Source organism: Orbicella franksi, chromosome 4 (genome assembly GCF_964199315.1).
Source record: "Orbicella franksi chromosome 4, jaOrbFran1.1, whole genome shotgun sequence".
Lineage (NCBI taxonomy): Eukaryota > Metazoa > Cnidaria > Anthozoa > Scleractinia > Merulinidae > Orbicella > Orbicella franksi.
The window spans coordinates 19,890,300-19,906,725 of record NC_138148.1 but is presented as its reverse complement, the minus strand read 5'-3'; the positions used below and the strand labels follow the sequence as shown (position 1 = coordinate 19,906,725).

The 16,426-nt window shown below is 39.5% G+C and overlaps 1 protein-coding gene and 1 long non-coding RNA gene across 2 annotated transcripts; one reads left to right on the top strand and one right to left on the bottom strand.

The window, feature by feature from the left end:
• Nucleotides 1-3,115: 3,115 nt before the first annotated feature.
• LOC145485603 (uncharacterized) lies at nucleotides 3,116-9,267 on the bottom strand. The gene has a single exon (XM_081464243.1). It carries the CDS (start codon nucleotides 9,265-9,267, stop codon nucleotides 3,334-3,336), a length of 5,934 nt encoding a protein of 1,977 aa, XP_081320369.1. The 3' UTR covers nucleotides 3,116-3,333.
• A 4,851-nt stretch (nucleotides 9,268-14,118) lies between these two features.
• On the top strand, nucleotides 14,119-15,774 carry LOC145483678 (uncharacterized). The gene is made up of 4 exons (XR_014048946.1): nucleotides 14,119-14,457; nucleotides 14,954-15,078; nucleotides 15,223-15,344; nucleotides 15,724-15,774. It is a non-coding gene; the product is annotated as an uncharacterized LOC145483678 (long non-coding RNA).
• The last annotated feature ends 652 nt before the right edge of the window (nucleotides 15,775-16,426 follow it).

Genomic DNA, 16,426 nt, shown 5'->3' with positions numbered 1-16,426 from the left:
ACATCAAGTGGGAGATCATTTTCAATTTTCCGAGACCCCGTCCGCCACAAAACAATGTTAGAATAGTGGGTCAATTTGGATGGATCAACTCAGCATTGTGTTGGGGGTGGAGGGGGAGGGGGAGGGGAGGTGGGTGAACAGAAAGACCATATGTTGGCAAAAGTACAAGGTGTTTTGGCCAGGATTGTACATGCATGAGTTTCCAGTGGCAGTGGAATCTCACCACTTGATGTGGTGGCACCATGTTATTAAAATAGTTGTAATTGTAATTTTGTCTGTATATTGCCAAAAAAAAAGACCCAAAGTGAATAATTTCGTGAGAGTGGTGTTGACTTCGGAGAATACAGTGCCGGCTAGTGAAGAGGTACTTGAAGTGGAGGTAGTAGGAATAAAATTGGTGCTCTTGTTAACTAATGAGATGGTTTCTGGTGGTAAAGACGTTGTGGTGAAATTGTGAATTCTGTTTGTTGATGATAGTTTTTCCTTTTCTTTCTTAATTAGTTCAGTACGTTGAAGTTGAAGATCGAGATCTATGAGGTTAGCTACATTAGTAAAGAAGAGATTTAATCTTGAGTTGAAGAGGTTGATGAATTTTCTGTAGATTGCGTTAGCCTTGTTGAGTTGTATCTGTAGTCTGTGTCCTTTGTGGTAGTTTTTGAGGAAAGAAATTCTGTTTGAGTGAAAAGCACGTTGAGAAAGTTTGATGTCCATGATTCTTTTTTGAGTGATGTATTGTGATCTTTAAGAAGTTTATTTCGTTTTGAATGTTGGATGATAAATAAATTGATCATGATGATGATGATGATGATTTCGTAGAGGTGGAGATGACAGAGTTACAGTCTTTGTAATACTAGGTATAGATATCACATTGGAGTTTATAAATTAAAGCTGAATTCTGTTCCTTTAAGGCAGTTAAATTGTTAACTTTAAAAAGTAATCTTTTTTGTTTGGTTGGAAGAAATGATGATTTAAAAGTCTTCCATTTCCAGGCTCTGGTACATTTGGGCTTGAAATTAAGTGGAATTTTGTTCGGTTTTTTCTTGCCCTATTGTTGCTTTTTCTTGAGTTTGTATTTCTGCTCTCTAACCTTGTTTCGTTCTCTTCTTTTACTGTTTCAGGATTGGGAAGGTAATGATTGGTTAGGATTCAAGAGATCCATAGAGTGACCTGAAAGTGGGGAAAAGAGTATTGACATTAGTAGTGGTAAGTAGTACAAAAATAAAAAAAATTAATATAAACTGTAAGGTGGATGGTATGTACACAAATGACCATTCAAAGAGTTGACTAGTAACTCAAGGTTGTACCCTTACTGCAAGGTACACATAAACTTTTTCTTCAAAAAAAAAAACCCTTTAGAGCAGTAAATATAGCCAGCAACCTATGTAGCAGTTCAGGTGTAACATTAAGGGATTGCCTAATAAAAGGGTTCCCAAATCTCCACTGAAACATTAGGTATTACATATCGATTGCAGTGTAACAAGGGAATAACTTCTATGTTCTTCGCTCGATCTCTCCGCTCGTAGGTACCTGAATCCCCAAGAATACCGTTGAAAGAACAGTTCACTTCCATAACGAAACGACAGAAAAGGCTTTAGCGTTTTCGAAACTTTCCCCTGCTGGATACAATGTTGTTTTGCTTGTCAAATGTCAATCAAGATTATTATCACAGTAACCTGAGATGTAACTACACGAAATGTATTGTACACGTATTTTTAAGTAAGATTTTCAGCAGCATCTTTCCTTAACATCTGGGAAATAACTCGACGATTACTCTTCGTGGGAGGTAATTTTGCCAACAGTCTTTGCCGATGCTGCTATTTTAACAACTAAGAGTACAGTCAGCGTGCCAAAGATGAAGGGTACATTAAAGCGAATAACACCAACAATATTCATAGCCTGTAATTTGTTTTAACTAGTTTTAAAAGATAATAGTTATGTTTCCTTCTTTTAACAGTATGTGTTCAACAAAGCAATTTATGATCAATTTGATTGTCTACAATTGCGGCGCCGTGATAATGGAATCTACACAATGTCGGTATCGAATTAAATGTAGAAAGAGTCATATATTCCTTGACTGAGAGTACTTTTTAATCCAAGAATGAACTCCTCTTTTATTATTTTATGATCAAAGAAGGATCCTGAGCTGCAAAACAAAGATATAATGGTGAAAGAAGTCGACCGGCTTTTATATCTCAACACTCTCTCTCTTTTGGCTTCAAAACAACAAAGCAGCAGTCTAATGTTTACTTTTTGCTGATGTTTTCATTATGATGTAGCTTTTTCTGCGGCGCCTCAAAAACCACTCGAAGAAAAACTGTGAAACACCTCTCATCTTAGTATTTACATATCTTAGTTTTTGTACATTTTTTGACTTGATAATGAAGGCCTACTCTGGGACCTTAAGAGGCCTAAAGTCGCCTTAAGTCGCCTTAAGTCGCCCTAAGTCGCCTAAAGTCGCCATAAGTTGCTATCGGTTACGCAATGTTAAAAAGGTTTCAACACACTCAAATTGCCCCTGTAGAAGGTTATTAGACTTGTAACTGTCATGTTAGAGTAAACTCCACTCTAACCCTGTGGAGGAGGAAGCACGATGACCCAATGGTTGGTGCAATGGACCCCTATTGTGGATCCTTGCATTGTGGTCATACTCTCATAGTGCCTCTCCTCACCCAGATGTATAAATGGGTACTGGATACGGAACAGGGGGGGGGGGTGCAGCAGAGGTAACCCCGATAGTTGCGCTTTTAATTTTTTTTCAACACTCGTTCCCAATGCATAGGAGCCATCTAAACCCCCCCCTTAAAGGGCCCTAGTCAGCCACACCTTTGTTTTTGTTTACATACAAGAGGTTGGCTTTTATGCTTTATTAGGAGCATGTCAAAGCAAAGAAAATCACTGTGAAGCTACTAAAGATAAAGGGACATACTTTCAGAAACTTACAGTAAAGCAACAAGACTTTGCCTCACCATGCAATATCAATAATTTTGATGGCATCGAAAATAGCAGAGGCTGACTAGGGTCCTTTAAGAAGCTGAGGACCCGACAAGTACTGTTATGTCTCAAGGCCATGGCTCCCTTATACATAAAATGTTGCCGCTATTTCTTTAGTCCCCAATGAACTCGCATAACGACAACAAATTTGATTTTAACACTTTTTTAATAACCAAAGACACGTCCAAGTTTTACAAAATCAGTTCCACGTGAGTCCGTCCGGGTGGTTACAAAGTTTTGCAAGCTACTTCATGTCATTGACACGAAACGTCACGATCAAAATAAAACAAAAATAAAATACTGTTCTTCGGCGGTAACATCCTCCCGCCGTGTTCGCCCGATTTAGTTGGTCGAACACTCTTCAAGGACGGCAAGTTTTGTCACAGGGCGTCTCATTACTCCAAACTTCGTTTTCACGTCTGCTGATCTTACAATACTGTCAAGTCCAGGAAAGACTTTTACGATCCTGCCAAGGGGCCAGAAACCTCTTGAAACTGCCCGATCAACCACTAACACCAAATCTGCGACCTTGACATTTACAGTGGGTTGAGTCCATTTCTTTCGAGTAATCAAACCAGGTAGGTACTCTCTTAACCAACGACTCCAAATATGATTTGCCACCACTTGTGCTTGTCGCCAACGTTTGCGACTTGACAACTCCTTGTCGTCAACGATACCGGGCGGTAAGTTGAGAGATCCTCTTCCAATGAGGAAATGATTCGGTGTCAGAGCTTCAAGGTCATCCACATCCGAGCTGACTTCAGTAAGCGGACGACTGTTCACAACCCATTCCACTTCAGCAAAGGCGGTAAGCAACACCTCATCAGTAAGAACTTGTTTCTGTAGAACAACATTAAGGGCTTTATTGCATGATCGTACGAGGCGCTCCCATACACCTCCCATATGAGGTGCGGCAGGCGGGTTAAATACCCACTGAATTCCCTCTTGGCTCAACTCACTGCCGATCTTATGCTGATTCCAGCCATCGATGCATTCACGTAACTCACGGTCTGCTCCTACAAAGTTTGTTCCATTGTCGGAGTAAATCACAGTTGGTTTACCTCTTCGAGCCATAAACCGCCTAAGGCACATGATGAAGGAATCGGTTGACAAGTCAAATGCAACCTCCAAATGAACTGCTCTAGTCACCAAGCAAGTAAAGAGACAACCATATCTCTTCTCCTCTTTTCTAAGATGCTTCACTTTAAGAGGACCAAAGAAATCCACGCCAACTTTCGAGAATGGTGGTGCAACACTTAAGCGATCATATGGTAGACTTGCCATCAAGGGTGCTTCTGGTTTCGCTTTTCGCCTTCTGCAGTAAGAACACTGATGAAGGATCTTTCGCACTGTAGCACGACAGCGTAAGATCCAATACTGTTGTCTCAACTCATTTCGTACTTGGTCCACTCCTTCATGTTTCAATTTCTCGTGACAGTTCATGATGATGAGACGGGTCAACTCATGATCTGGTGCTAGTACCACCTGGTGACGACTGTAAAATGGAATATCGGCTCTCTCAATTCGACCACCTGCACGAATGATTCCATGCCCATTAAGGAATGGTGAGAGAGATACCAATTTGCTCTTGCTTGAAACATGCTGTTTCGACTTGAGAACTGCAACTTCTTGAGGGAAGGATTCTGCTTGGGCAACGCAGTTCCAAAAATTTCGAGCTTGCTCCATCTCTTCAACCAACCAGGAACCAATGTGACGTTCAGATTTGGGGTGCTTACAGTTATATATAAACCGTTTCAGGTAAGCAGTTACTCTGAGAAGCTTTGTTAGAGATGAGTATTTCGCTGGAGATAAGAAATCGTTCTTTGAACCTTTCACCACACCAGTCCAAGTAATGGCCATTTCTTGGGCTTGTGGGTCATCATCGGACGGCTTGGGAATTTCAAGCTTTGCATTTCCCTTTGGCCATCTCTCTTCAGGTAAGTGTAAGAAGGCAGGGCCATTTACCCAACGACTCCCAGAAGTAATAGAGCTCACTGGAAGTCCCCTGCTGCCATCATCTGCAGGATTTATCTGTCCAGGACAGTGGTTCCATTGGTTGGGTTCGGTGCTGTCCAGGATCTCTCCAATTCTATTAGCAATAAAGGCGGGGTGGCGCTTAGACACTCCACGAATCCACTGAAACACAGTACTGCTGTCTGTCCAATAATAGGTGGAATCAATGATGTAATCATGTTCCTTAATCACTACAGCAGCCAATCTTGCACCCAAAACAGCAGCCTGCAGTTCAAGCCTTGGGATGCTCAAGGGTTTCTTCGGGGCTACCCGAGTCTTCGCTGTAACAAATGCACATCGCACTGCTCCACTGACATAGCAGAATCTGAAATAAGCCACTGCGCAAAATGCTTGTTCACTGGCATCTCCAAAGATGTGAAGGTCAATAACAGACGGGTTGTCTGGTATGTGACGATAGAAACGGGGAATGTGAAACTGTGCAATTCCATCCAGCTCTTCCTGCCATTTGGACCACTCCTTTAGAAACTCTGGTGGCAGTGCATCATCCCATCCAATACCTAACTGCCACACATGCTGGAGGAAGATTTTTGCTCTGACCAGAAATGGAGCTAGAAATCCAATCGGATCAAAGAGGGATGCTATCAAGCTCAGAATCTTCCGACGCGTGTGCGCAATGTCTCTCTTCACCACTTCATAGACAAAACAATCTGAGCTGGTATCCCAAACGACACCAAGAGCACGTTCCATAGGCATTACGATGCTTTCCTCCACAACCTTGATAGAGGGCGCTCTTTCCGATTCTGGTATTCGCTCGATCACTTCTGTCTCATTAGAGATCCACTTGGTCAAGTGAAAAGCTGCTTTGTTTAGCATTTCAACAAGTTCTTGTTGCAGTTCCAGAGCTTGATCACTTGATTTAACAGACTTGAAAAGGTCATCCATGTAAAAGTTTCGCTTTACGGCAAAGGCAGCATTCGGAAACTGCTTCTCATTATCTTCTGCACTTCTCAACAGAGCATAGTTAGCACAGGTTGGCGCACATTTGGCTCCAAATATGTGACGCACATACTGGTAGACTTCTGTCAATGATTCAGGAGATTGACGCCACAGAAATCGAAGGGAAGCTTGATCTTCTTCTGGGACAGCAACTTGGTTAAACATCGCTTCAATGTCTCCTGAAAGCGCAACTTTTTCTTCTCGAAACCTCATGAAAATTCCAACAAGGTTGTTCAGCAAATCTGGGCCACTAAGAAGTTGGCTGTTTAATGATGAGCCTTGAAACTTTGCAGTGGCATCACATACTCGACGAACCTTCTCAGGTTTCTTGGGGTTCAGAACAGGGTGGTGAGGAAGGTACCATTTGCGCATGGCTGGTGCAGTTGCTTCCTCCTTAGTAAGCTTTTTGATGTATCCCTTTTCCATATCCATGTCAATAGTTTTCCTGTATCTTTCTGCCAACTCGGGATTACGATTAAGCTTCTTCTCCAGAAAATTCAGACGTTGAGCAGCTGCAGCAAAATTGTCAGGAAGTTTGACTTTGTCATCACGCCAAATCAAAGGAACCTCATAACGACCATCCACCTTACGTGTACTTTCATTCAAGAATTTCATGACTCTTTCATCTTCAACTGAGCGCTGGGTATCATTGTCATAACGACAACCAAAGTTCTCTGTTCGCCACCAAGTTTTTACGGTGTCATTGAGTTCCTCATCCGGAGTCGCCACATGAGCTTTACAAACAGATTCACATTCTTGAATATGGCCAGGTAAGCGACCAGTAACAGTCCATCCAATCCTAGTGCGAACACCAACAGGGGAACCCTTTGGACCATGTCGAGTTTCCAGGGGAACAATAAGTTCCGGGACATCACTACCAAGGAGCAAAGTGACTTGAGTCCCAGCGACTTCAGTCAGCTCCAAGTCTGATAGGTGTGGCCATCTTTCTTGTAGGTCATCAAGTTTCACTTTCTTCTCTGGCACATTCAGGTGATCAACTACAAGAACTCCATTCACATCAAATTGGGTACCAAAGTCATTCAATCGGCTGACTTGTACATTAACACGCTTTGTCATAAGCTCAGATGTTTTCTGAATTCCATTTAAGACCACACTTTCCAAAGGACCATCCAAACCAAGTCTTCCAGCAACATCTACTAACAGCAAGCTGCAAGTGCTTCCTGTGTCCAGCATAGCATATGTGTTGAAATATCCCTTTGGACCATAGAGGGTTACTGGTACTACTTGTAACAGAACAGAGGTGTGACTGCTTCTGTGAGATGTGTTAGAATGTTCAGTAGACGAACCAACTTCGGCTTGTGCTACTGGGTTAATAGCAGACACTGCATCACTGCTTTCCACCGAAACATTTCTCAAGTTGTGCAACAGAGCATTGTGTGATCGCGTACACCCATTTACACCACACTGTTTTTGATTTGAACAATTGCTAAGCCAATGTCGAGGACTGAGGCAACAAAAGCACAACTTATGTTTCTGTACTTCATTTAGGCGTTCTTCCACACTTAGAGCCTTAAACTTGGGACAAGAAGATAACTTGTGTTCCTGCCCATCACCCATAATGCAAGAGGACTTTGTTGGCCTGGGGCGAGGTGAAATGTTACTTGAGAAAGTGTTCTGTTTTTCAGTCATTCCATTTGATCCACCAGACCGAGGTTTCTTATGAGGTTGGAATGGAAACTTACTTGACATTTTTGGGTAACAACAATCATCATAAATATCTGCCTGACCTTTTAACCACACACTGAAGTCATCAAGACTAGGTCGTTCCAGTTTGGTAGCTTTGGTGTTGTCCTTCCATTTGATTTTGAGCTCCTGGGACAGTTTGTCAACGGCAAGGGAAACATTAGCTTCTGCTTTCAGATCACTTTCATATCCAAACTTCTTAAATGTCCACACAGTAGTTGACACAACATCTGACAGATTTCTCACTTCTTGAGGTTTGTCATTTTGTAATCGAGCTGTTTTTTTCAGTTTGTCAAGTGTGACTTTCACAACAAGGGAAGGTTTGCCAAATCTGGATTCCAGTTCTTTCAGTGCTTCATAGTAGGAATCTCCACTGTATCCATATCCTTCAATTGCAGACTTAGCTTTACCAATAACAGAGTTCTGAAGATGTTGCATTTTGCCATTAAGGGACAGATTAGCATCATGAACAATTGATTTAAACATTGAGGACCAATCAGACCAGTGTAAAGGGTCACCATCAAACTTACTTAGGCGTAACTTTGGAAGAGAGTCACGAGTAGAATGACCACAAATGGTTATTTTTCGGTTGTCCGTACTAGTTAAAGCTGGATGCTGTACTCCACTTTGTAAATCTCCAATCCACGAATGATACAAAGGCAATGTTTCATTAGGTTTTTTCGTGCCCTGAGGTGCAATAAATGAAACAGCTGACTTTGGCTGTTGTAACAAAGGTGAAGGTGTAACAACTTTTGTAGGGTTGTCAGGTGGCAATGCAGTTCCATGATTTGCTCCAGTTCCTTGCAACAAACCAGGGAGTAGTGGAGGAATTATTGTTAACGGTTCATCAAGATTAGATGATGGAACAAATTTCAATGAATCATCCTCAAAATCAAGCAATCGATTAGACAAAGCTTCCGGATCATTAACTTCATTTTGTACCTTTTGTAACACTGCTGCTTCTGCTGCGAGGCGTGCAGCCTCGTCCTTGGCTTCCTGAGTCTTTCTTCTTTCTTCAGCCATGAATTTTAGCCTTTGAGCTTCATCTTGGACAAGTTCAAGTTTCCTTTTAACCTCCAGTTGTTTTTCGAACTCCTCTCTTCTTCGCTGTTCCTCCAAGGCAAGTTGTTTTGCTTTAATTTCTGCTGAAGTAATTTTGGCGCGAATTTCGGCCGCTTGGGAGACATTTCTTGTCGAAGAAGTTTTCCATGATTTCACCGAGCTTAATCCGCTAGAACTTTCCTCTGCCCGCTCGTCAAGATGTGCGTTGGCCTGAAGTTTAGCGTCTTCGACTCTATCGAGTTGTTCTTCATACCAATCTATTGCGGCTTCGTGCTCGTTCTCTGGGATCACTGAGACGAGTTCATCATTGAGGCCTTTCGCTTCGTTAAGATATTCCTGCAAGTTGTTGACATATCCACGTATAATCGCTTTTCGACCATACTGTTCGATGGTGGACTCTAATTTCTTCAACGTGTTCGTGATCCTTCTTTTGACGGCTGCCCGTTTGTTTTTTAAAGTAACAATGTTAGTACTTACAGTACGAGCTGAATCCAAATGGCCAAGATGGCGACCGCCATCAGTCGCTTCGGTCGATTCCATACCAAATTCCAAAATCTTCGCCACACCAAATTCCAAATTCTTCGATTCGCTCGTTCTAATCCGGCTCGAAGGACCAGAAAATGTTGCCGCTACTTCTTTAGTCCCCAATGAACTCGCATAACGACAACAAATTTGATTTTAACACTTTTTTAATAACCAAAGACACGTCCAAGTTTTACAAAATCAGTTCCACGTGAGTCCGTCCGGGTGGTTACAAAGTTTTGCAAGCTACTTCATGTCATTGACACGAAACGTCACGATCAAAATAAAACAAAAATAAAATACTGTTCTTCGGCGGTAACATAAAAAAACCCTAATATTATTATAGTCTTGCACCTCTCTAGCCCCCATGTTAGCAGGAATAATTTCTACATGTGGACAATACTTAAATAGGAATGACAATCGGATGTATACTCTCTCACAGATGGCTTTTTATTTCTATTAAGTTTTATTTTTTGTTCTTGTATTTCATTGTAAAAGAGTTAATAATTAAGATGACACTCTGTGTTGTCATCAGGAAATATATTAAATGTGGAAGGATATAACAAATGACTAAACTGCAATAACTTCATTTAAGCTCATTAATTTTTGTACGATATTTCTGAATCAAATCTTCCGAAGACCTACAGTGTATAATTAATAAACAACAACAGTGAGAGGTGTTCCAGATCATCAAGATGAAAAGAAAAAAAAACAGAAAGATATTTCTGGGTTAAGGCTCAATTCTTTCTAGTCACTTTTACACTGAGCAGTAAAAATATGGTCATCCAAAGCTAATTGAACCGAATTGAGTCTACACTTTAAATACTTTACTTACCCAGTGTAAAAGAGTGACAAAAGTGGGCCATTTCTCCAGCAAAAATCATTGTTTGCATTTTACTTCCACATAATCGACCAACTGTAAACGTTTGAATTTCGTAATTAGACGAACCAACTTGCAGCATAATGTTTATCTATCCTTTTCGTACACATGATGAAGCCAGGTATTCACATCATCTTATACACTTAACGTGGACTGCACTACTGTTACTATCGAAAGCTAAGGTACAGAAAATTCTCTGTGATCAACTCTCAGTAAACGTGGCCGCCAGGCGAATGTTTGGAACATGTGACTTAGTTTGGCCCCGTGACTAAGTACGCAAGCTCACACGACCTACTCGCGCTCACGCGAGCATGATTACTCCGACAGGCGTTTACAAAAGACAAGAAAAAAAAACAAAACGCCAAACTAATACTCTCCGAAATATTTGAAGACAGTAATTTATTATTGGGTGATTTAAAATCACCCGAACACTTAGCAAGAGAACTCGAGTTTTCGTGGCACAGATATCTCGTCTCTTTGAAGCATGGAAACCAGTCAGCGGCGCAAGGGTTACTGGGAGAATCAAAATGGCGGAGACCTGTGTGTCTGGTATCGATGTATCAATTTCTCGTATTTCGTTGTGAAAATGTCGTTCTGGGCATTTGTAATGTGTCAGGTGGAAACTAGTGAAAGTTTGGAAGGTGTATTTCCTGGTGGTCTGATCAACAAAACCTTCTAAAAAGAATCGATTCACTGTATAAACTGCCAGGGTCATCAGAGTTTTCTGGAACCTGACAAGTAGTTGGTGAAATTTGACAGGACGTGTTCTTACGAAGGAACTTAGCATGCGCTACTCATTATGGTATTGGAATATTTTGTCTGACTGAGGCAGGAGAGCACCAAATCGATTGGGTCCCTGAAAAGGACTGAAATTGACAGTGGAGATGCCAAAAATGGCAGATAAGTCTACCAAGATAACCATTTTTATAATTCGGGAAGCAATGTAAAATAAATGCATAAATTAATTTTAATTTCCCTGTTGTTTGAATAATTGATGGCAAATATACAAACACTTCAAATTAAATCAAGATATCTCAAATTTAAAATTGTTGTCACTGTGAATATATTTTTATTAGTTTTGTTTGATTTTTTTATTGTGATATCTTCACTAATATTCATGCTACCTTCCTGGTGTTTATTGTTATTATTATTCTTATAGTAGTAACTGTTCAGTGTTGTTGTAATCCTTTCTTTAATAGTATTTTTTTTAATGGTTTGAAATCTGGCCCGGGTTGTTTGAAAGCCAGTTAGCGCTAACCCAGGTAATATATTTTTTTTGAATAGAAATATCTTTCACTGCTTATGGTTGTGCAGTTTTAAAATGAATCAAACTCAAAACTGAAAGGCAAACAACATAAACAGAAAACTGGACCGAAAAGTTACAAAAAATGAAAGTAATCAAAATTTCCTCTAAGCTGGGTTAGTTTAATCAGGCTTTGAACAACCCAACCCTGGATATTTGAGACTGTGGTGACATAATTATGTACCAGTATTGGTACAATATTGGTTTATTGCAAGAGATATATGGAGAGACTGTTGCTAAGTTTAAATTTATAGCACTCGAGTGAAATAAAGTCTCCCCAAGTCACCTTAAGTCGCCTTAAATCGCCTTAAGTTACGGCGACTTAAGGTCCCAGAGTAGGCCTTAATGACGTTACGGTAACGTCGAAACGTCGTCGATTTTAATTCAGCTTTTTAGCTTTCTAAATCTTAGAATGCTTTTAAGAAATGTTCTGTCGCAATTTTTTATCGTCACTGATGTTTTTGTAACTCACTTCTTTTCCATATACTTAGGTGTTGAGATTGAATTGTTTTCCCAGTATGGTATAAGTGAAAGCAAGCAATTTGCTGATCAGTACAAATGACTAATAATGCAAGGTCGTTAAAAACTCATATCTGTCTGTCCTCAAACAACGTGCAGCAGTCTATTGTTTAGTTCTGCTGATGTTTTCATTAAAATGTAGCTTTTTCAGCGGCTCCTCAAAAAAACCACTTGAAGAAGAACCCAAGCTGATTTTGATACATGTTTTAGAACAACATAAAAGGATTACGTTGGCGAAGTTTGAGGGAATTTGGAGTTATGGCACATGTCAAAAAGAATATCCGAACTTTTTTCATAAACTGAGAATATCAGGTGAGTAAACAAGAGCAATTTTTCAACATTTGAGGATTTTTCCTTGACGGGGGCTCAAGACAAGTTATAGCCTAATTTTGATAGCTGAATACGTTGTCTTTCAAGAATAAGTATCTGGAAGTTTTGGTTCTTTTTGACACGCTAACGCAAATTAAGTTTGGCCATAGTCGGGGCGAAATTCGTTTTTCTTGATTTTCTCGAATTTTAAGCGTTTCAAGCGAAAAAACTATATCACATTTCATATCTACTTAAGGACTATACGTGGACGGAAATAGAGAAAAATCGATTTTTTTGACTTCTGCCGCTAAATTTGAATTTTACTCGATTTTTCGTGACATTTGCTCTTAAGGTGTTTCAATTGCATGGTCACGTTTCGTCGTCCTGGAGCTCAATTGAAGAACAACAATACTTCCCTTAGTAGCAGGTGACAAACTTGCCTGTTCGCCCTACTTCATAGCCTTTTGTCGTCTTTTGTTAACAATCGTGTTCGTGGATCGTAAGTTTCCTGGCCTCCAGTACCAACATTAGCCTTAAAATTACTTAAATGAAAATTCAGTACTATTATAAAAGAACTAACATGGATATATACGTAGATCTTTAAAAGGCTATCGTTTTTAACTATTACTTATCACGTACATGTATCACTTCAGGTTACCTGACATAACCACTTTCCTACTAACAAACGACTTGGTTCTTTAAAATAAATCGGAAACGTTTTTAAAAGAAATTGGCTTGGAAAATAAGAAGTTGGTTGAAAACCACTTTGGGAATAGCAACCAGTGGTCTTCGAGGGAATTTTAAAATTAGTTTTATTTGCAAAAGTTAATGAAATGTGGGTGTAATGGGTATAACTTTGAAAAAGAAAGAACAAAACAAAAGAAAAATAAAATATTTGTAAGAACTATAATTACATATTCATGTTTTAAATTGTATTTTCTTGACTTTCTTGTATTTTCTTGACTTGGCAATAGCGTAAAGCAGCGCCGAAACGTCATCGGTTATTAGAGTTTTTCATAGAGTTTTAGGATGCTTTCAAAAAAACATTTTAGCTTTTAATTTCTTGTTAAAAAATTTAAATAGACATGAAATTGATCTGAGGCTTTATGTGTTCAAAGAGACGGGCTAATTTTGTATTTATTGACCTGACATATCATCGTTGACAGAAAGTATTATTCAAACTCGGGTTACAATTGCCAAGACCAACGTGCACGTATTGAACTGTAAGGAAGGCTTCTTAATAAGAAACAATCGATGAGCGAGAACAAATGGAAATGTTTCTTCATGATGGAGATTTTAAGAAACGTATAAGGAAAATCGGGAGAGTGTCAAACTAAGACTACATTAACCATTCTTGCATTCCTAGTGTCAATTTTAATTTTTTTTTTTTTAATTTCATTTTGTAAGTGGGTTTTTCTAATTACCTTCTTTTTATCTTAAGTTAGGACATACGACTCATAGACGTTTGAGTGAACGCTAATTTCGCAATATTTCGATACCAATTTGTGCCTAGTAATAACATGTTGACCTGACATGTCACTATGATATGAAAATATCATTTTTGTTAGTGTTTTAAGCTGTTTTTAATGGTCATGTCCTTTCAATTTGCAGCTCAGTTTTCAAAGAAAACATAGCTGAGCTGAATAGCTATTAAGTTTCCCTAGTAACAGATGATAAACTTGCCTAACCGACCCCTCTTCCTCCCCTTTTGTCATTTTTTGTTTACATCTCTAATCTTTGATCGTAATTTTCACACACAACATTAGTCTTGAAATAAGGAGATCAGGAATCCAAGACTGCTTGTTAGTCTTGACACTCTTTCTGGATGGTCCTACGTTTCTTTAAGTTTTCATCACAAGGACGAATTTCCAGTTTTTCCCCCTCGATGAAAATTTTTTGTTAAGTAAATATTAAGAAGCCTACTCCAGACAAATGTAGCTGGCCATGCGCTGTTTTCAGTCTCTGCAAGTCCCGGCAGGTATTGGCAGTTGCAACTGGAGCTTCTCTAATATGACTTTTCAAATTTACAGCTGTTAGTTTCGTATTCAATCATTTTATTATTAAGCCTACTTACGTCAAGGCAAGCAACAGAGAGAATTCAGTTCTCCACAGGGAGCTAAGCTGTTGAGAAGTTCTGGACTTTCTCGGAGAGCACTTTAAACGAAGACGTTCAACTGAAGGAGAAGATTCTAGCGCGGTAAGTATTCTTGTTGCTAGATTTTAAGTTATATTTTACAATTGTGTTCAATTCCATGCTACCAGCTCTTGGCAATCTGGACGAAATTTTAGTAGTTTCTTTCTGGGACTATTCCTTTCGGTTTCGCAGAATACAATAAGTTCGTATGAAACATTTTAACAGAGAACTCAACCAGAATCAAATCATCAAAAGACTCCTTTTACTCTTGGCTTCTCTATTAATTCCGGCAGTTTTTGTGTCTCGCAAACCCTTTCTTAGAGGGACAGTTTAGTAACAAAGAAGGGGGTAGAATTTACATCTATTCAGTACATTATATTTGCAACTTTCAGATCTGTGTGAACCAGAAAACCAAAAACATATAGTTTACCAATAGAATATTGCAGCCTTTTCAAGTGCTCTTTGTTTTCACGTGATCGAGTTACGCTCGATCCTTAACAGAGCTCAGTGACGTTTTGATTTTCTAAGCTCACCAACTCTCTTTTTGTTTTTGTCGCAGAAACATTATGGAAGCTAAGTTTCGTTTGAGCCTTTTGCTTATCATTTTGGGGACTCTTGCCGCGCATGGAGCACGCCTTGGAAACAGACTGGAGAATCCCTTGCATGTTGGCGCTAAACGCTCATGTGAGTGTTCCCTTGTATTGATGACAACAGCGTTTGTTGTTTGTAGTTTCTTTAACTGAGCTGTACAATACGTCTGAAGTTGAGTTTGGGAACTGAAGAGTTTTCCTTGTAAACACCTAAACGATCCGTTCCTTTTTTGTTTAGTGAGGTGTAACAGTATGAACGGTTTCTGTGTGTTTAGCCACTGCCCCGCAGGAACTACATTGTATGGTTATGATATAGAGGAGTGTACAGAACCTCCAAATATGTGCTGTTGCTATGATTAAGTACGTATGAATTTTATTGTAACCCTGACCCTTGATTAAAGTGTTCCTAATATCATTAAAAGTGTTCTTTTCATGTTGACCGTAAGGGAATGGTTATCGTAGATATGGCTGCAGATACGTACAGAACTATACCAATTAGCTAAATATTCCTGGTGCATTTTTTCACTTTCTGGCATTGAAATATAATAAGTAATATGTCCTTCTGGCACCTGTAGTTTTACCAGCGTTGCTGAAAGTAGATAAGGCTGTATTAAGACATAGAAATTATTAACGTGTAATCAAAGAGCCGCTACTGACATAACCTCACTTCCCTATGACAAACGGAAGCAAAATTTACAACTGATTGAAAAAAATCACAAGTTTTTCTTTTCTATTTCAGTACACAACAGCTGGGCCCTGCTGATGGTGTTAACGATGACAGCCTTAGATTCAGTAACAAGTAAATGATTACATGAAAATTAAGTAAAGGCTTAAGTAACTATGTAAATGCGAAATTCTGCAGTCAGGAATTGCTAGCAACTTTTAAAAATAATTAAAATACAAAATTAACGAGACTGTAATTTAAGCATAAGAACAAATAAAGGCTGAATCCTCCGAAATTGTTCGTCTTTGCTCTTTTATTATACCAAAGGAAAGACACGTAGTTGATACTGGTACCCCTCAATACAAAGAAAAACGGGAAACAAAAGTATCTCTGCTTGCTCAGTTTTTAGAGCTTTACAATTTACGCTTACAAACCGAAGACAGGAGTTAGTGGGGTTTGCTCAAGTAGCGTGGTGAGCTGATAACACCATTATATCACACTGTATTAGTATATACAACAGCGACTTTAAGCAAATCGTTCCGGCTGGCGCTGACACGGCTGCCGGAAGTAAATTTTCCCCAAAATGAGACAGAGCGCATGTACGTCGGTTGCATCCAGCCGTAGCGTGAAATCTGACTACGTGAGTCGGGATGTTTTGCCGTAGTGGCTACTACGTCGGGTTTATTTCGCTTCTCTGGCCCTTTTCAACGGACATCTTGGCATTTTAAGAATTCCATTTGATGCTATATCCTTTAAATTCAATTTAAGTCAAAGATTG